The sequence below is a fragment of the Protomyctophum parallelum genome (genome assembly GCF_964188405.1).
Source record: "Protomyctophum parallelum genome assembly, chromosome: 1".
Lineage (NCBI taxonomy): Eukaryota > Metazoa > Chordata > Actinopteri > Myctophiformes > Myctophidae > Protomyctophum > Protomyctophum parallelum.
The window spans coordinates 32,668,366-32,690,188 of NC_139697.1; the positions used below are offsets into that span (position 1 = coordinate 32,668,366).

The 21,823-nt window shown below is 41.0% G+C and overlaps 1 protein-coding gene across 6 annotated transcripts in view; it reads left to right on the forward strand.

The window, feature by feature from the left end:
* The window catches only part of col16a1 (collagen, type XVI, alpha 1), a 145,776-nt gene that overhangs the window by 87,851 nt on the left and 36,102 nt on the right, over positions 1-21,823 (forward strand). For 5 of the 6 annotated variants that reach the window (XM_083777049.1, XM_083777051.1, XM_083777052.1 and 2 more), the window contains 16 exons: positions 203-328; positions 4,977-5,030; positions 5,147-5,188; positions 6,117-6,152; positions 6,485-6,538; positions 6,649-6,717; positions 7,128-7,181; positions 7,584-7,601; positions 9,409-9,465; positions 9,872-9,910; positions 11,763-11,834; positions 13,195-13,248; positions 19,520-19,576; positions 20,104-20,220; positions 21,170-21,229; positions 21,686-21,760. In XM_083777049.1, coding sequence (XP_083633175.1) covers positions 203-328; positions 4,977-5,030; positions 5,147-5,188; positions 6,117-6,152; positions 6,485-6,538; positions 6,649-6,717; positions 7,128-7,181; positions 7,584-7,601; positions 9,409-9,465; positions 9,872-9,910; positions 11,763-11,834; positions 13,195-13,248; positions 19,520-19,576; positions 20,104-20,220; positions 21,170-21,229; positions 21,686-21,760 — 984 coding nt within the window. The remainder of the gene's footprint in view (positions 1-202; positions 329-4,976; positions 5,031-5,146; positions 5,189-6,116; positions 6,153-6,484; positions 6,539-6,648; positions 6,718-7,127; positions 7,182-7,583; positions 7,602-9,408; positions 9,466-9,871; positions 9,911-11,762; positions 11,835-13,194; positions 13,249-19,519; positions 19,577-20,103; positions 20,221-21,169; positions 21,230-21,685; positions 21,761-21,823) is intronic. The other variant, XM_083777054.1, reaches the window with a different exon arrangement.

The following is a 21,823-nucleotide window of genomic DNA, read 5'->3' on the forward strand; positions in this document are numbered from 1 at the left end:
TGTTCCAAAGGCGAGAGCTCTACTGACAAAGCTACCCGGACAAACCAAACAAACTACTATGTAATACTTGTGACAGGTCTAGTTTATTGAGCACATTCCATTTCCAGAAGAATAGGCAGTGGAATGAATACAGTACATGAAGATGGACAGGTTGTAGCAGTGTCTCTCTGCTGACGTTGTGCTGCTGTCTGTGTGCTGATAGGGCGATGCCTGTACCAGCTGTCCCTCTGTGGGCACACTTGCAGGGGTTGACGGAGTGGCCGTACCAGGACCCAAAGGAGAGAGGGGAGAGCCGGGCCCCACTGGGCAAGGAAAGGCTGGCAAACATGTAAGCAAAAAATTAATAAAAATCACACCCGTGTGAAGTGAGGGGCGCTCTTATCATTGTACATCATCATGACGTAAAATAGACGCTATGGGCTCTATTTTCGTCCATGCTAAACCCCTTATCCCTAAACTACTTTGCCTTTTTACTTGCGCAAGCAGAGCGCGCAAGTAATGTGATCGGCCTGGTCCATTTGTCGTGACAGCCGTTCCGCCATTTCAGGACCCCCCCAGAAAAACATCAAATCTGTGCCCGTATTGCTGGACCAATGATGACGAAATGACCATATCTCTTACGTCATCATTTAGAGCTGGTCATACACGTATTTCTTACGTCATCATTTAGAGCTAGTCATACACGTATGTGTATGACTAGCTCTAAATGATGACGTAAGAAATATGGTCATTTCGTCATCATTGGTCCAGCAATACGGGCACAGATTTGATGTTTTTCTGGGGGGGTCCTGAAATGGCGGAACGGTTTTTTTGCTGTCACGGTTTTTGAACCAGGCCGATCACAGAATACCGCTAATCAACTTACAACTACACACTTTATACAGTATAGAGTATAGAGTATATAGATATACGTATATAGTATATGCCTATATACGTATATAGATATTGTATAACTGCTCTCAGTAATGACGTATGTAATACAACATTATGATTCTGGAATGTATAAAAGTCACAACGTGTCAAAAATGTTACCATAATTATTAATATTAGTGTGGTTTGCAAAATTAAATATATATCTAAGTATATAATTATATATGCAAAAACTAAGTTCTAATATCGCAAGAAGCTCAGTCATTTAACACTCTCCGAGAAAGACGCAGACAGACTTGGCCATATCAACAATCCAGATCATTTGACACGTCCACGGGGGAAGGCTAGAAAGGGTGAAAGACTCTCAGGTGTACCAGTTAGCTGGGGTGACTCTCAGCCAAAGACTCTCAGCTATCCTATGCACAGTGAAAGAAGGAAGATATTGAAACCAGGACTCTCCGAGGAAGACGCAGACAGACTCGGGCATATCAACACTCCAGATCATTTGACAATTTCACACGGAAGCCTGTTGTAAACACAGATCTAGAACAATAGGACACCTCCACACCGAAACATACAGAAAAACAATGGAACTATCTACAGATATACCTTCAAATAAAAGGATGAAGAAGGACCCCCTAATTAAAATCTCAGCATTAAGTTCATTATCATTTGGAAGTCGTGAAAGATGGAAAATCTGTGGAAAGGTAGTTACTAAAAGTGAACAACGTAAATTTACTAACGGAATATACTTCTTCTTTCGGATTACAGACAGTACAGCAACAATTAAGGTAACAGGATTTACTCAAGAATGTGACAAATATTTTAATTTGATTGAAGTAAACCAATGTTATTTCATCACTGACGGACAATTTAAAGAAATAAATGCAAAATATTCTACGGACCGCGAAAAATTTGAAATTATACTGAAATCAAGGACAGAAATTATTGTATTTGATAGAGATGTGGAAATTTTGAAACCTAAGTTTAATTTCACCAGGATACCTGACATACAGTTGTTAGAAGACAAATGTGTCATAGACGTATTGGGGATTTGCATTAATTTCTCAGAAGTAAAGACTATTTCTACAAATAATGGACCACGTAGAAAAAGGGAGCTTGGGAAGAAGACACAACCATGGATACCGGTTCTCTTTACCCTATTTTAATTTTACAGGGAACCATCATAACTAGCTATAATGACAAAAAGAATCTGACTAGTAATACAGGTACTATATTATATAGGGAGCTTGATATACCAGAAGTTCAAGAATTAAGATTATGGTTTGAAAAAGAAGGAAAAAAAGTAATATTAAATGAGGAACCAACAGAAAAGTTTTCTTTTAATATGAACAACGTAAATGACTTAGAGACGGAAATATTATATAGTTATTTGGGGAGGATTATTGAGTTTAAATTGGAAGATTCGCCAACGATTTTATGTCGAACTTGTGATGAATCGGTCATTCGACTCGTGGATGAAGGTTACTTTTGTAATTCGTGTAATACAACATCTGACAATTGTAAATCAGGATTAAAGATCATATTTAAAACGCAAGATATAGCAGTGTGTGATCAATACCTTTTGATAAGTTGTCAACATGATATTATTTCTGAAATGTTGGGTGAGTCAGAAGATTATTTGATTGAATTAAATGGTAGTAATAGTAATAGTAATAGTTTAATGAACATTTAGATGCATTAAAATCAGAAATCGTTATGTTTAAAAGAAAGATGATTTGAACTTTGCTGTAATGTTGAATCGAGTCAGAGAAGGAAAAATAACAGATGAGGATATCCAACAGTTACAATCAAGAGAAATAAATGCTAATGCTGATAATTACCCAGAAGATGCACTTCATGTGTTTGCAGAGAATAAATCTGTCGATGAACACAATAACTACAAACTTGAAAAATTGAATATTACTATTTATCATATAAAGGCAGAAGATAGTAGAAAAGATAAAGACACACGACTATTTGATCTGGATTGCACAAATAGGAAACTATCACAAACAGGAGGTTTACCAACTACACTCAGTATAGCAATTGGTGCACAAGTGATGTTGACTACTAATGTAATGGTATCTGATGGATTAGTCAACGGTATCAGAGGATTTGTTGAGTATATTGACTTTGGGAAAAACAGCACGTATGTTACAGTAATACTCGTTAAATTCCAAGACAAATATGTTGGTCTTAATGCGAAGGCTAATAGTACCATTTTCCATGGAGGCAGAAAAACAGGATCAACAAATAGATTTCAATTCCCGTTGACATTAGCTTGGGGATTAACTATTCATAAGGTCCAAGGTTTAACTATACAAGAGATTGTCGTATCTATGAAGGGCTCACATTTTAACCCGGGACAAGCCTATGTAGCATTCAGCAGAGTAAAAAGGATAAAAGATCTATATATACTTGACTTTAATCCTACGAAGATCAAAGTAGATAAGAATGTAGAGAGAGAAATAAAACGATTACGACAATCACCTCTTGAAAATCCTAATATACGTAAAATAACTCAATTACCATTAAAACATTCATTAAATATTGGATTATTGAACGTCAGAGGTTATCTACCACATTTAGAAGATATAAACTCAGATTCCCAACTCGAAATGTTGGATCTAATAGCTTTTACTGAAACACACTTAAAGAAAAATAATAACATTACTTTTAAATTAAAAACAACGAACACGAATTACAATACAATGAGGAATGACAGAGAAAAAGATATAGGTGGGGGAGTTATGTTTGCTATAAAAGAAGATATTTCCATTGAAAGAATTCCAACTGAAAGCAGGATATTAGAGAAAGTAGAACATATATGTATACATGTAAAAGATAAAAATCTATATATCATTCTTATGTACAGATCACCTAAAACAGACCTTTCAAAATTAAACACATTTCTCGAATACATGATACAGTACATATCATCTCCGACTTCTGCAATTTTGATAATAGGAGATTTCAATGAAGACCATAATACTGAGATAGAAAGAAGTATAAAGACCTACATGTCAAAATTAGGCTTTAAACAATTAAATACAAATCCAACTACAGATTACGGAAATATTTTAGATCATGTATATTTTAACAAATGTGAAAGTATTATTATAGAAATTGAAGTTAGAGACACATATTACTCTGACCATGATTTAGTATTAATATCACTATAGTCTAACATGAAATAGATTTAAAATTAAAATTACATTTTTAATTCAGTTTATATACTTTTTTTTATAGGCGTTTACATACATAAATTAGATAGGTAGTAAATAGTTACACCTAATAATTACACATTTCAAATGTTCCTTCACAGAGATATTGAGATTCCACCGTTTACAGAAAAAGTATACTGTATAACATATTTTAATTCAGTTTATATACCTTTTTTTTTCAACAAATATAAATGATTTATTTGTCTCTGAAAAACAAAAAATGGATCCAGAATATATCTACAACAATAAAACAGTATTTCTTATATAGATAGAAACTAGAATCATACTTAATACTAAATGATTACATGTATAGTAGGTAGCAAATAATTACATCTAAACATTAATCATTTCAAACGTTCCTTCACAGAGATACTGAAATTTGGCAGTTTACAGCGGGCGAAAAGATTACATGCGCGCTCTGCTTGCGCACTAGTTGGCCATTTATGGCCTACTAGTGTGCAACAAGCAAGTATGCACTCGACAGAGTGCAGTTCTAGTTATTACTATTTTGAAAAACGTTTTGAATAGTTAAACTAGCTGATCTACATTGACGCGAGCCTGTAGATTGGCTATTTTAACTATAAAAAAAAAAAATCAAAATAGTAAAAAAAAAAAAAAAAGGTAAAGTAGTTAATGGATAAGGGGTTTAGCATGGACGAAAAAGAGCCCTTTGCTCAGACACTATGACGTAAAATTCTCCATTCATTGTCAATGGAAATGTAATGTGTAGGACCAGGTTTGTGGACAGACACCAAAAGCTGGATATAGGAGGGGCTAGCTCCCCTCAAAGATAAAAAAAATATAGAATCATGGTTTATATTTTGACCACCACATTAAAAAAAAGTTCTGATAGCCATTTCTTGATTCTTTCCTTTCTAGGGAAAACCAGGCTTGCCCGGCGCACAGGGCTCCCCAGGGCCCAAAGGAAGCCAGGTACTGAAGCCTATTACTTATTATTTTCTTAATGGGGTTCAATCAAGTGTGGCTGCCTGTGATCCCTCCCTGAATCATCTATTTCATTCTATTCTATGTTGTCCTGCCCCCTATAGGGCGATTCTGGAGTTGCCGGGGTTGGCCTAGCAGGACCCCAGGTGAGGCACATCTTCTTGGTTAAATGCCATCACCTTTCACAGTTTTCTTTTCAAAAAGGTATCATTGAAAAACTAATAAGGTCCCGCACACTGTCAGACTTGCCAAAATGTTGCTCTTTATTAGGTCGACGTATAGTCGAATAGTCTGACTCCCCTAGTTCTTCAACAGATGTTAGGATTATAAGGCTGTAAATCTTCACACCAAACCCTAATCCCTTTTGGCTTATCTTTAAAACCCTCTCTTCATTCCACTGTTGTCTTGGATTGTACCGCTGACCGTGGAGCATCTGGGAGACGATCAAGGCCCATTATTTATTCAGAATTTCAGCCACAGACCACCGTTTGATGAGATTTAGTCTCTCAGACCCAAAACTAAAGGATTTTGTTATCGTTGGTTAAGATTTTGTCCACGATTCCATGCTGTATATTGATGTTGGTACCATAGCAGAGATAACAGGCAAACGATCAAAATACAATATATTTTACATTCTCTATTTGTAAATGAAGTAATCCAGATGTTGCAAACGCAAATTTAACTCTTGAGAGCGTAACATGAAACCAAATGAACCCGTAACGTAAGGGTCCATTTGGTTTCATTCATTCATTCATTCATTCATTCATTCATTCATCCATTACGCTCTCAAGAGTTAAATCTATAAGGATCAATTTGGTTACCAACTCTATCATTTAGCTGGGGACCACCTGGAACCCCCTGAAGGACCATTGGTGGTCACCGGTTGAAAACCAGTGGTGTAGAAGGAGCAGTCTGTCAAGGCACTGTCTCTCTCACAGTCATAAACCGTGTAGTAGATCTCCTCTGCCAGAACACTTTTTTTGCTCTTTCTATTTTTTAGGTCTATTCTTGTTTTGTTATAATCCTCTCCTGTAGTTTTCATGTCTTCTTGTGCACTTGTCACCCCTTTAACAGGGTGTGGAGGGACCAAGAGGGCTGCCGGGACTTGCAGTAAGTTTTGTCTGATTTGTATGTGGTTGCGCAACGTGTCTCGCACTGACATCTACAAGTTCACAATGTGATGCACTGCTTGTAGATCAGCTAATTGGGTATGGGACAACAGCACGCCTCTTAAGTCTAAATTAGGCATATGTCTCTTATTATTTTCATGGCTGCGTATTTACTATTTTTACATCATTGATACTTGGAGGTGAACCGCCAGGAAGAGGCTTTGTATCGTATTGTGAGATTTTTATATATATTTTTTTCTTTTTTGCCAAATGATGTCCACACTACTATTAGAGGCCGTCTTGTTGGTTCAATCTGTTGTGGTTTGTTTCCAGGCACCTCAGGGAGACGGTGGGCTAACTGGACCTGTTGGCCCCACTGGCCTAACGGTACGCTGCCGTCAATTCAGCTTTTATTTTCCTGACTTCATGATTCTACAGTGCATACAAAAAAAAATATATTGTTTGTTTTCATTGGTACTCATTATCCCTGACCATAGGGCCCCCAAGGAGACATCGGGCCTCCCGGGCCTCAAGGGCCAGTGGGTAACGGAGTGCAGGGACCCCCGGTAAGTAATGTAATGCTGAGGTATGACTGACTTAAGTCTTTCATATGGGCAGCAGTCGTTCTGGAGGTAGCGTGGCCGCTTGGGAACCGGAAGGTTCCAATTTTGACCCCAGGCTCCCCCAGAGGTACTGTCCTTGAGCAAGACACAGGACCCCTAATTGCTCCCAATGAGCATGTGTGTGTGTGTGTGTGTGTGTGTGTGTGTGTGTGTGTGTGTGTGTGTGTGTGTGTGTGTGTGTGTGTGTGTGGCGCTATATAAATGCACCATTTATATTATGAAATGAAAAAAGACAAAAACCTCTAATGTCCATAGTTGTTGCGTTCAGTCTGAAATGCACATGACGTGGTTGACATTTCTGTTTTGCTTTGGTTCAAACCATAGAAAGTTTCCTGTTAACTTTTGCTCCGCAGGGTAAAGATGGAAACCCAGGCGTACATGGATTACCAGGAGGTGATGGCAGTAATGTGAGTTGGTTACTGTTTACTCCTTATACTGTACTGTGTGCGTGACTGTGTGACTGTTTTTCATCAGCATCTGGTAGTAGACTTTAGTTGTCGCCTCTGTTCTTTTAATATTTGAATTGTTTATTGTCTCTGAGCTATGTTTGGGGGAATGGCCTTGATGTAGGCATCATTTAATAACCAAGGATTGTCCGCCTCGATCCATAACAGAGGCCATGTCTGCTCCTATCTTATCAAGTGTCCCCTGATCTGCACTCAACTCCGTGCCCTGGGAGCATTCTTCTGAAACAACAAGGCCAAACTCACTCTCGCTCTCTCTCTCTCTCCCTCTCTCTGTGTGTGTGTCTTTGTGTGCGTGTGCGTGCGTGTGTGTGTGCATGTGTGTGCGTGCGTGTTATCTTGCAGGGAGCCAAAGGGGACAAGGTAAGTCTACCGTTTTGTTTGGATGACAGGCTCTTGAGGGGTTTGGCGATAAGGGGCGGAACAGATGGTAATCACAGGAGATGGTTCAACACACACACACGCACGCATTCATGCACACACACACACACACACACACACACACACACACACACACACACACACACACACACACACACACATTTGCATTACTATACTTGTGAGGATATCAACATTTTAGGATAGTGAATTCATGAATGCCATTATTATCCTTTCTGTTGTTGTAATTTTGAAACTTAACCCTACAGCAATAGCTGATCTACTGTGAGCTTGTAGATCTGCTATTGTCAGTGCAGGACTTATAAATCAGGCATACCTAACCTCTAAATCCTAATACTAAAACCAACCTGAATTTTAAAGAATTATAACTCTTAATAAAATCTATTTTAAAATCAACCCTTTCTCTTTTGTGGACCATGGGGACGTTTTTGTCACATTGTCTATTTCTCACATTGTGCTACTTGTGGGGACACTTGGCTATACTATAGCAACTATAGCAATACATGCACGCACGCACGCACACACACAAACATGCAAACACACACACACACGCAGGCAGGCCGGCCTCTGGACAGGGATAGAGTAGCAGTAACAGTTAACAAGTGTACTATTACTGGGGGAGTTTAGGGGCCCTGAGAGAGAGAGAGTGTGAGACTATTAATTACTGCATTCATCAGCCCTGGCGCTCCTCGCTGTCATTGAGAGGATGAGGAAGAGGAGCAGGTGGAGGAGGGAGGAGGAGGGAGCGAGGTGGCCTATGATGGTGCAGATATAGTAGAGTAAAACCCTGATGAGTGTTCATTTAACACCGTGCACGCCCGTTACCATAAGGGACGGTAGGGGGCCAGTGCCAGTGAAATGTGCGACATAAGCAGATAATAAGAGCTGTGTTGTCTGTTGTTAGAACCGGAAGTACAAATTGACAAATTGACCTCTGTTCTGACCACCGGATCATTGTTATGGTTAACGCGACATCAAATTAATGTTTTATTAAGCTCGGAACATTGTACTTTATCCCATTATATGCCCTAAAGCCGCTAAAGACAGCGTGCGTGTGAAAATGAAAGCAATGAAAGCTGCAAGAACGCCTTAGCGTTTATAGAGACTGAATTGTGAGTCTATAAACGAATACAATGAACGCTGAGGTCCATGAGAGCATAATTGGAGGGATTAAATGGAAGAATAGAGTTGGAAAGAAAGAACAGAAACTGAGAAGTAGGGAAAAAAGAGAGCAGTAGGGGTCGATATGGGTCTGGCACACTGTTGTGGTTGGCATTAATTGTTTCTTCATATTTTGTGTATTTTCCTGTAGGCTACATTCCACTCTGCAAACAATACTGTACTTGTTCGCCATGATAAATTGCACTAACACCCCACATTGCAATGTTAACAATCCACAACTTTCTCAAACTTTTTGAGAAGTTATCTAATCAAGATAGTATCTTGATGCAGAACTTCTCAGAAGGTTGTGTAGCTGCTGTATAAGTTAAAACGTAGATGAATACGCTGGAAGTAGGCCGTTGCAAAGTGTGTTTGAAACATGAAGATGAATTACATGCGGAGTGCTGACAACATTTTATCATTTTTTTCTTCTTCTTTATTGTTATTGCATCTGTGTGATGAAAAAGGATTATTCCCAGAAAAGTCGGGATTAAAAGAATCATGACAGCTTGAGGAATGTCTATGATGTTCTTACTCAACGGTTAGATTTCTCTTTAAGATTTATTTTATTTTGATGAATTTATTTATTTTTTATTTCAATTTCTTTTAGGGAGAACCTGGAGAGTGCAACTGCATAATGCCAACACACACGGGCACAGGCGGACCTGTGAGTGTGTACACACACACGCGCGCACACACACACACACACACACACACACACACACACACACACACACACACACACACACACACACACTGAACTAGACACATGACCCATTTACATCTTCAAAATCGTTATTTCACGACAGGGGGTAGGAGGGAAAACGCCATGCTCTAAAGTAGTTTAAAGTAGACGCAGAAGCACACATTCCCATATTGACTCAGACGGCCATTATTGCGAGTTCATATTGAGGATTATTCTCTACGGGGGAGATGGACCGAGAGAAAAATAATACATACAGTACAAGCCCTCTCCTTGCTTCGGGGTTCATGATCAGCATTCTTATTATATTTCATACTGCTGCTTAATGCTGCTTTCCCTATGCCTGATTCTGACTCCTCTTTGCTTTCAGGGAGCTCCGGGACGGGAGGGAGGAAGCAATTTCCATCAGGTTTGATCTGGCAGCAATTACTTAATTCTGTGACTTTGTTTGAGAATGATGTTCCTTCAGTGTCACAGTATTGTCTCGGGGGTGCTACACTGGGGACAGAACAGAACCGTACCCTGCTACTGTAGGTGGCTACACTGGGGACAGAACAGAACCGTACCCTGCTACTGTAGGTGGCTACACTGGGGACAGAACAGAACCGTACCCTGCTACTGTAGGTGGCTACACTGGGGACAGGACAGAACCGTACCCTGCTACTGTAGGTGGCTACACACTGGGGACAGAACAGAACCGTACCCTGCTACTGTAGGTGGCTACACTGGGGACAGGACAGAACCGTACCCTGCTACTGTAGGTGGCTACACACTGGGGACAGAACAGAACCGTACCCTGCTACTGTAGGTGGCTACACTGGGGACAGGAAAGAACCGTACCCTGCTACTGTAGGTGGCTACACACTGGGGACAGGAAAGAACCGTACCCTGCTACTGTAGGTGGCTACACTGGGGACAGAACAGAACCGTACCCTGCTACTGTAGGTGGCTACACTGGGGACAGGACAGAACCGTACCCTGCTACTGTAGGTGGCTACACTGGGGACAGGACAGAACCGTACCCTGCTACTGTAGGTGGCTACACTGGGGACAGAACAGAACCGTACCCTGCTACTGTAGGTGGCTACACACTGGGGACAGGACAGAACCGTACCCTGCTACTGTAGGTGGCTACACACTGGGGACAGAACAGAACCGTACCCTGCTACTGTAGGTGGCTACACTGGGGACAGAACAGAACCGTACCCTGCTACTGTAGGTGGCTACACTGGGGACAGGACAGAACCGTACCCTGCTACTGTAGGTGGCTACACACTGGGGACAGGACAGAACCGTACCCTGCTACTGTAGGTGGCTACACACTGGGGACAGAACAGAACCGTACCCTGCTACTGTAGGTGGCTGCACACTGGGGACAGAACAGAACCGTACCCTGCTACTGTAGGTGGCTACACACTGGGGACAGAACAGAACCGTACCCTGCTACTGTAGGTGGCTACACACTGGGGACAGAACAGAACCGTACCCTGCTACTGTAGGTGGCTACACACTGGGGACAGAACCGTACCCTGCTACTGTAGGTGGCTACACACTGGGGACAGAACCGTACCCTGCTACTGTAGGTGGCTGCACCGACAATTCGTCCGTCCCACGGCGAGTTCCGTATTCACTGTTTTTCCCCCCCTCTGAAGATGAGGCGAAGGGCTGCACAATCGCCGCAGACATGCAGAAAAATAGAGCATTTGCGAAAGAAAAAAAGATTCACACGCACCGCAGCCAGGTTCCATTGATTAGAGCGGCAGTACCGTTGGTTCCATTTAATTACAATTTACAATTTGGGCATTTAGCAGACGCTGTTAATCCAGAACGATTTACAGTAAGCAGGAACAAAAGACATGGTAATACATCAAATACATACAAATAGTCATCATGAATCATACGTAAGAACAGTGGAAAATCTATACAATGAGCTTTGCATATTCTGTATACTATAGTGCTATGTCTACATAAAATTGAGCCTTTGCATACGCCTGTAAGGTCGTCGGGGCAATGGCAAGTGCTACTGGCTAAGATGGATATAGTGGCAGCGTACTGTTGGTTCCATTGATTATAGTGGCAGCGTACTGTTGGTTCCATTGATTATTGTGGCAGCGTACCGTTGCGGAGCCAATTCCGTTCCCAGTGTAGCCCCCCCCCCCCCTCTCTCTCTCTCTGTTAGTATGTGTGTGTGTGTGTTTGTGTGCACAAGTGCTTTCATACAGTATGTGCAAACATGTGTTTTATGTTTTGTTATCATTCAGGGTCCCCCAGGACCTCCTGGCCCACCTGGTCCTCCGGGCCCTGAGGGCACAGGTGGCCTCCCAGGTCCCCAGGTAAGACGAGAGCGTCTGCCGGATGGTGGCGGTGTGTCTGTTCTTTTCAAAGCGTTTGAACTGCATGTGTGATATTCCCGAAGCAGGCCGTATGCAACTGATGGGTGGAAGTGAGGTGCGCCCGCACTTGATGCCATTGTGTTCACGCCATGAAGTTATCCATCTATCCCGCCTAAACTAAAATTGTAAACGGGTGATATTCCGTCCGCTTGCCAACTCATACGGCACACTTATCGATGAGCGAGGCCATCAGATATTCGGCTCACGAGCCTCAAGGTTGACGAGCCTCAAGGCCTTACCGTCGCTGCGCCTGCCTTGTTGAGATGCATATGGCCTGCTTCGGAATAGCCTACACGCGTCTGAACTGAATCCCATGCTGCTCATAATTCTTGGCTTTGGCAGCTGGGACGTTAATAATATGATGCTTAGAGCGCTGACAAAGTATGAATTGCTGTGAATGTCAGCAAGCTTTGCAGCTTGAGGGGTGATTACCTTTTAATAATATATGTTTGTGTATATGCAAGCATGACATAATTTACGGAGTTATCTTAATTCTTTAAAGGAACTAGATTATGAATTTGAAAAACACAGGCTACAGAGAAGCACTAACCCTTATTACGGTGCACAATGCTCTAACCTACGTGGGATGTAAGCTTTGGGTAATGTCAGTCAAGACATGCACATTTATTTGAAGGTTGTCTTATGAAACCAAACCATGGCCTCACCATACACATTCAAAGGGACAGTTTTCATCCGTTTATCTGTACAGACCTTCAAATAAATGTCACTATATGTACATCACAAAAGACTTAAAGTGTTAGAAATAAAAGCTCATAAATAGAGATGGGGATTGGATTAACACGGTCATGTATTGTACTAGCTCACATAATCTGAAATTATTGCGGTTAAAATAGTACTTAATCCGAATTTTGGGTTTGTGGTGCAGGTCACTACATTCTATCAGAGATTCTCTGTTCACGTCACTCAGAGGTCTCTGTGGAAAAGATATTTACTAATACTGTACCTCACAAGTCTGTTTGAATGGTGGTAGGGAGAATGTATGGCAAATACAAAATTGGTATTTGACATAATTATTACAAAGATTTGTGAGTGTTCTCTGAGCCGGTTATGTGTTATTTCTGCAGCTAGACAACACATAACTGCACACAAACAAAACATAAAGGTGAACGGTTTCCAGAAGCAAACTAACAATGCTCCATGTTCTATAAACTTTAAAAAAGGCTTTCCTCCTTTCCTCCTAATCCTGTTGACACTGCCTGACAATAATGGTGGACTGTAGATGGGAGTGGCTGGCCTTTGATTGGCTACAAAACAGTTCAACCTCAGTTCCTTCTTTCAGGGTATCTCTGGCAACGACGGGTTAGCAGGGACACCGGGTTTGCCCGGACACAGCGTAAGTAAAAAACAGAATCAGAGAGCCGATGATGGGGGAGGTTGCTCTTACCTGCTGATTCAAAGATCAGGTTCGCTTATAACCCCTGAGGATTCTTTAGCCTGGGGCCAGAGCATCTGATCTAGGTGCAGTTGTGGTGAAGGGCAACTTCTGCTAGGAGAGGGAGGAGAAATGGTTGAGTAAGGTGAAGTTGCCCGACGATTCTGATCCGGGGTCAGTTTTGGGCTTTTTTCCCCCCTTTTTTCAGTAATGGTCTTGGACCATCAAAGCTGATCCCTAGACAGGGCTCAAGGGAAACTTCACCTTGAAGCTAGTTAGAGAGCAAAGTGGTGCCGACACAGGAACTGAAGGAGGAGTTTGGTGAGGGTAAACTAAGGGTTCTTCAAAGGAGCGGAGCAGTCTGGATGAGTGCACTTGGGAGTAGAATAATCTCAATATCTTATTGAGCGTTAAGGTCCTTCTATACCGGGAGTGTTTATTCCGTCACATTTAATTTAAACTGCTGTTTGTATCATCAGTACATCGGCATTAGAAGAGTCTGATTTGCAGACACTTTTTTTTTAATTGTTTATTCGCCATGCTTCCGGTGTGTAAGGACTTTCACTGTAGACAATTTGAAATAAAACAATACGACCACGAAATAAGCACAGTACAGCATGTTGTACATATTCACATTAATATTAAATTAAATTAAACGTAGTCACAAACTCCATTGCAGTCCATGCGCAAGACACAAATGCAGAGATGAAGAGAGAGAAATGGCATGTGTCTGGGCAGCATCAGCACTTGCTTTTATGTACTACATTTTGAATGAACTGTGTAAGAAATGGTATATGAATGAAGGCTACTATTATCATTAGTATGATTATGAATTGTATTCATGCAGATATAATACAAAGCAGTCACCTGCATTTTGCTACTCTGGATCAGTGTTGCTTTTGACAGCTAATTTTGATTTTAGTCAGTCTCTTGAATAGTTTTCATTTAGTTTTAGTCACATTTTAGTCACCTGGAATGTTTTTCGGTTAGTCTAGTTTTAGTCGACTAAATATCATACGATTTTAGTCGACTAAATCTACAATTGATTTAGTAGATTAAAATGTATTTTGGTGGGCCTTGATGCCGTCGTAATGGCTGAAAATAGCCGATCTACAAGCTCACGACACGTCGCATGCAACCAAGTGTAAAATGATTTACCGGTATACTGAATCTCCACTAGTCCCTTCCTAACATTTTAGTCTAGTTTTTATTATATATAATATTTAGTCTTAGTTTTAGTCATCATAGTGTAGTTTTAATTTAGTTTCAAAGTAGTTTTCGTCAGTGAAAAAGGTAGTTGAAGAAATCAACACTGCTCTGGATGTGGATTCAAAGTCCAATCAGAGCCTGTCTCTCTGTCTGAGGTTTTTATTTACCACACTGCTGGCTTTGGCCTAGACCTCCCTCTGCTATACAGACAGAACCCCCGACCCCCCCACTGCTGACTCAATGTAATCTCTTTGCCCATATAGTGGAAAATTCTGAATCCTCATTCGGACTCACAAACACACACCAACACACACTCCAGAACTGCTCCGACTAGACAAACCTTCCATTTTCTCCTTTGTTCCGTGGATCAGCGTGTTATATGTCAATGGATTCACACTTCACAGCCACAGTCTAGCCTCTCTCAACATTCAAAGTCTTCTGCGGTTTTGGTCATTTGAAATTGGTGATATTTGGATGAGCCCAATAGATGGTTAGCAAATTGCACAGCATTTCAGCTAGAGTGCAACAGAAGTGAATATTGCACATTGACATATACGTATAGACAAGCTTCTCTGTGAGTGCCTGTTAATGCCATAGACTGTAAAAAATATGGACAAAGCGTTCGCCGGGTCTAACATGGACGTAAAATGAAGCCTGTTATTCCTGCACTGTAAATCGCCATCTTTCTAGATCCGTTTGGTACCAGCTGGCCATTGGCTGGCTCCGTTTTGGACCAGCTGGCCATTGGCTGCCCAGACAACGAGGCGGGACTTCCCCCCTTCTTCTCTGTTGGTTTTTATTTTGACTCGAGTGGGAGGGGAATCCCGATCATAGACTGTAACGGTAGCCACGCCCCTCAGAACATACGCGATGTTTTTTTTTCTTTATGGTCATTTTTTTAATTAATGGGACCATAATTTTCCAAAATGAATATTATGACATTAGAAATGAGACTTTAAACTAGTGACTGGAAGAAGAAAGTATTCATGACCATGTTTATTAAGGTAATACAGTCTAGGTGAAGTTGGGCCAAAATACATGGGCCTCTATGGAGCTATGGGGCTTTTTGGGTCCAGTCCAGCGCCACAACAGGCCATTATATGAACTACCTATTACAAATGAGGCTTCACGAAATATCTGGCTGACTGCCCCCCTGGTTAATGCACACAGCCTGGTTCTCGCCAGTACAACAGGACTGCGGTGTAAAATAGCCTTTCTGGTTAATGGCCCCAGATTTTTTCTTTTTTTAATGATTTGTACTTTTGTATTAATAGCCCCAGATTGAACAATGTCAAATGTGTTCGTAATGGCTTTGAACCTGGGCCAGGTGCAATTTCCAGGACATGGCCAGTCTTGCTAAATCAGTGTCTTCTATTAAATCAATTCCTAAAACATAATTTTATTAAAATGGCCCTTCCATAATCTAGTGTTTAATTATCTTAATGGTTTATTTCTCACTGCACCTTTTATATATGATTGGCCTACATGTATAATGCCCTCGTTATGTCTGATGATACTGTCATCATGTCACCATGGAGACTTAAAGGGGGATGAAACAAATGACAATATCAGCTTAGGGTGCCATGCCCCTTTTATCAGTTTTCGTTCTTTGTGTTGCATTTAAATGTTGCACATGTGGCACCTACTGCACGCCTGTCCATGCTGGCTTCTTGAAGAGGGTCTCCTCTGGAAGGGGGTCCCTTCTTTGTGATCCTTCACGAGGTTTTCTTATCTTTTCCTGTCCAGGTTTTTTTTCTTGGGTGTTTTTCCTTGCCCAAACGAGTATCTAAGGAGGACAGGGTTTGTCTCATGTGCTAATCTCATTTTAAAACTTGCTTTTATCGAAAGGCATTTCCATACTTTTAATCTCTAAATCGTATAGATTTTTATTTCACACTGCACATTTTATAAATGTCTTCATCTTTTAATTGTTGTTTTTATTTTTATTCGATTACTGTATGTCTATACTCTATACTATAGAGTATAGACATACAGTAATCGAGAAAAAAAAAGTTACAAAGTGCTTTACATAACACTAGAGTCTATAGTGTTATGTAAAGCACTTTGTAACTTTGTTTTTCGATAAAAGCTCTATTAAGACTCAACATAAATCGTCCCACTCCGTTGATGGGTAGCAGACTGCATTTTAGTGTAATTTATGAATGGGCGTTGTGGGGTGCTAAATCCTAAATACTAATGGGCAACATGACTCCACTGGAGTGTGTGGAGAAAATGATGTAATGGGTGACTGTTGGTATGTGCTGGGTGGAGTAAAGCCTGATTCACAGCTAATTAGAATCTCACTTTGTTTTCGTTTTTTTGTAACTGCCTATAGGGAGAGGCAGCACTGAGTTCAATAGTATAGTGTCTGCTGTGTCGGCCAGCCGTTCATCCTCCTGTCTATTGCCTGAAATGCCTTTGAATGCTGTGATTTAAATGCCTGACACCATCGGATAATGTCTACACAAAGTACACAGTGTGATAGATGGTACACTTTGTCAACTAAAAGGACGGTGATTAAATTTGTGTTTCAATTTCAATCCATTATCTCACAGAAAAGCGTTAGTAGGCAGTCCTGGTGATTTCAGCGTAACATACAGCATGCTGAAACTTTGTTTTGGTAAAAGCTCTATGCGCTATAGCTCTATAAATCATACTTGGGCGGCCCGGGGGCCACATGCGTCCCCCACCTTCACTTAATGCGGCCTGGGGGCCTTAATGCGGCCTGGGGCCTTGGGCGGCCCGGGGGCCACATGCGTCCCCCACCTTCACTTAATGCGGCCCGGGGGCCACATGCGTCCCCCACCTTCACTTAATGCGGCCTGCCGGGTTCATATCGGAATACTGATATATTATTGATTTCAGCGGTTAAAATTCCAAAAATGCTAACATAACCCGCTTGAATTACTTCAGTCTACATTATAGTAACTTAGTGATTAGTATTACTATTGTATTGTCTTTTTTTATGTCTAATATATTTTTATTTGCAGTTCATAAAGTTAATATAAGTATAGCTAAATGCAAAGTAATATGCAAATGCAAGTAAACCGGTAACTGAATTCAATTCAAATTAGCAAAAATAGCAGATCTACAAGCTCGAAACGCAGATTTTGACGCCTTTTGGCGTGTAAATATAGTGGCCCTCAACTCCTCCATCCCACCCGTTACGTGTTATGTTAGCCTATAACCGAGGGTAGTACTGTATGTGATGTTTAAAGGGAGTTATGGCTATATTTATAGCTATGGCATATATGTGGTGTTGGTTTGCTGTTGTACATTGCAGGCTGGATTTACATGTTGGGTTGTTGCAGCATTTAAAAAAAATGAGTGAGCAGAATTCAACAGACAAGTTGTGCTGTTAACTGTCAAGTGACGAAAAGAGGCTGTCTGTCAGTCTGTAATATGGTATTCACAATATCCCCCACGGGGTGCAGAGGCGACTCAACTATGCACACCTCTGGGTTTCCTTGTCGCTAGGGAGAGATGGAGCTCGAAATCCGATACCCGATAATAATTTAATAAATAAATCTAATCACCCATGCTGGCACAAACATGTTGGTCTAAAAGTCCATTGATACCTGCATACCAACGCTGCCCGGGGAAACAAATTTACGCTTTTGAAGTGCCTGCAGTTAATGTAAACGTTTCTTCAATATTATTTTCCAAAAGTAAAACGGTCACTTGCCTTCCATCTGTTAGAAAAGTTCTGTATTTGAAGGCCCTTAGTAAAAGATATTGTTCTGTTCAGAATGTATTGTTGTCGACCGTCTTTCCACAAAATTATAGAAAATGTTTGATAGTGGGCTCGATAAGAAGCTACTTAATCCCTACTTGTCGCTACAACTTTCTTATGATCCGTTTATTGTGTATGGTTTCATCACTATCATGTATGTTAGAAGAACTGTGTGGGTGTATTCAAGGAATGATCCCTATAAGTAATCAAATACTAGTAGTCAGTTGCATGAGCGCACACACAAATCAGCCTCATCCTAAATGCTCCTCATGGCTTCATCCTCAACATTGGATAGGTGAATGGAAACTCATTTATCCGACACAACCTCCATTTTCAATCCATTTCTCAATTTCTGTCAGTGGCTATGCTTACATGCATGTTAAGCAACTTACTTTGATAGGAAAAAATATGATGAAGCTGTTAACATGTTTCACATTAAGATCAAAGTGTGTTGTGTATGCACAGTAAATGTGGTCAGTGACTCTATGGAATGAAGAGTCGTGGAAAAGAGATTACATTATGAGTCAAAAGAGTATACCAAACCCCAGTTACAACCACTGTACTAGTGGGAATGCTCTGTGATTTTGAGTGTGACCCATTTATTAATGTTGCTTGAAAAGAAAAAAGAAGCTCCTCTATATAGACATAGCCACATTTAAACCATGGGATTACCCCACATGTACTGTATGTGAGTAAAGAAATCACATGTGATTAAGTTTAGTGTCATTCGAATGTTTGAGGAATGGCTAAGCAGTTTTATGTTTTTAGTTTTGGTCCTATATACTGTAGCCTATAGCCTTGTCTCTCACTGAAAATAATAGATTTTCAAGCAGAAAACAAACAAAAAAACTAGGCTGGTAAACCACCTGGTCACGGAAATCATATTTCATCTGAAATTGAATTTTGTGACGGGGGTGGTTTGTTTACCAAGCTAACAAATAACATATCTGTGGCTCTAGTTCATTACAGGTCACAAGATGGTTTATTGTTCATCACTTGCCTGTCTTGAGACTTTTGTCTGTCATGACTCTTACACCCTGAAATGGAGGGTTTCAGGGGCAGTAGTCAATTCCTGATATGGTATATCATGCAATTGTCAATGCTCCAACCAATATCCAATAAATTCAATACAGCTTATTTTTTCTTCTAATTGTATTTTTGCCTATTGTGCAAACAAATGCAAATCAGGAGTTGACTTACATGTTACTTGGCTTAGTTTGCGCTGTCTTGAATGTCTTGATATCTGCATCCATTATTAATTGAATGTCCATTCCCCTGCCCCCTTCATAGAGGCCTATTGGGCAGCACCAGCAGCTGCCTCAAGACTCCACCGAAGGGGATGGTGATGTAAGTGTGGGGTGCACTATGGGGAATGGAGTTTCATGGTTATGGACTACTGTGCTTGCTGTCCTTTGCTCCGTAATTAAAGGCTCAATCTGGGATTTGTGTAGTGGATGGAGTTATTATACATATTTTAAATTTTAATGTTTACTAACGTTACCGACATAACCAACCTTGTCACACAGCCCCACAAAACTGCAAGTGCAGTTAAAATAAATAATCATAATTCATTTTTTTATTATATCCTATCAAGAGCTGAGTCAGTCACCATTTATTTATCTGTTTGGCTCCTGGGGGGCTACCAATTTGTCTGTTTGGATCACTGATTGTGCCTTAAGTATTACAACTGTTAATGCAATTAACAGTACTATCGACTGTACCGTATACTTGTATCAATATAAAAAGACACAGCACAATGTGGCGTATCTTTTTATGTGTGCGTATATATGTATATGTGTGTGTATGTATGTTTGTGGACGTGTGTGTTTGTGTGTGTTTATTGCATGTGTGTGTGTGTTCTGTGACAACAATAGGGCTGTGCGGAGGGTTGCTCCCACGGCTTGCCAGGTGTGCCAGGCTTGTCTGGTGCCAAGGGAGACAAGGGAGACGAGGGCAAATCTGGTGCTAACCCCCCGGACGGCTGTGAGAGGGTGAGAACCGCGGAGGAGCTCGAGGGGAGCTTTCAGGAAACGTTTACAGCACTGGTTCCAAAAACACTGCGTTGGGACCCATTTGTGGGACATATTTTTATGGGTCATATTTTTGCATTAATATTCTATACATTTCCCCCAAAAAAGCAACCTTTTTCATTATAAACGAATTATTTTTTCCCAGTAACTTCATGAAGAAATGAAGGAAAGAAAGAGAAATTCCATGAATTAGAAAGCAAATATTTTTAAGACCTTTTTCATTATAAACGAATTATTTTTTTCCACAGTCATTTCATGAAGAAATCAAGGAGAGAAAAGAATTTCCATGAATTAGTAAGCAAATGTTTTTAAGACGTAGCGGAAAATAGCCGATGTACAGGCTCACAACGCGTCGCTTCGTGCCGCGTTGTGAGCTTGTATCTGCTGTTTTCGCTAGTTTTGGGTTCCAGGGAGACATCACATTTTTCTTTTGGGTGTGGGAACCACTGGTGTAGCGCATGATGTTTGTTTTAAAACACTAGCATGTCTGAAGTAAAATCAGACACAAGTAGCATGTGCTTAAATTCACATTTAGAATTATTTTCAGATGTCAAAAATGTCTGAGATGATAGAATGGTGATGGATGATGATGGTCATGGAAGGGGAACCTTCTGAAAGCTTCATGGGCCAAAGATAATCAACTTCAAAATCTTAAAAAAGTGACCTCTCAGACATGCTAGTGTAATGGTCATGATTCCGTCTCATCTAGAAGCATGTGTTGTGATTCCTTTCGGTAGCAGCAGCACTGTGTGTTTGTGTTCGCAATAGTCGTGCCACTTTGGTTGAATGCAAAAAAACAAGTCCTTGTCTCCACTTTTCACGGTGCCGGGGTTGGCGTTAATGTGACTTTAATTTGCTCTGACACAAACCTGTGTGGTGAATGTAAATGTTGTCCCGTGGGGCGTTGCAGTGCTTGCAGATGCAGAGGCTGCAGAATGAGGAGACCCCGCAATCAGGGCCGCGGCCGCCAGTAAGTTTGTTGTGGAAGTACATTTACCTCAGTACTGTACTGAGGTATTCGTACTTCACTTGAGTATTTCCAAGTTCCAATACTTACTCCAATGCATCTCAGAGGCAAATATTGTACTTTTTTCCCCACTGCATATATTTGAAAACCTTAGTTAAACACTTCAGCCCTGTATACATTACATTCCGTACATCTACAGGCTCACAATACATTGTGGGCTTGTTGATCGGCTATTTTCAAAATACTTGTATACATTTGAAAACTTGAAATGGGACATTCTGCATAGTGAGTACTTTTTACTTTTGGTACTTTAAGTAAAACAATTGAGTACCTTTTCCACCACTAGCTGTCTCTCTCACACACTCGCGCGCGCACACACACACACACACACCCCCACACACCCACACACACCACACACGCATGGAGAGACGCACATAATTCAACTTCTTCCTTTAATAGAACGGTGACAAACCCTGCACGGGAGTACCGGGAGTGCCAGGATTGCAAGGACCACCGGGTCAATCAGGAGAGACGGTGAGGAGAGCTGTGTGTGTCTGTGTCTGTGTGTACGGTGCCTTGCATGGTTTCCTCCGCCAT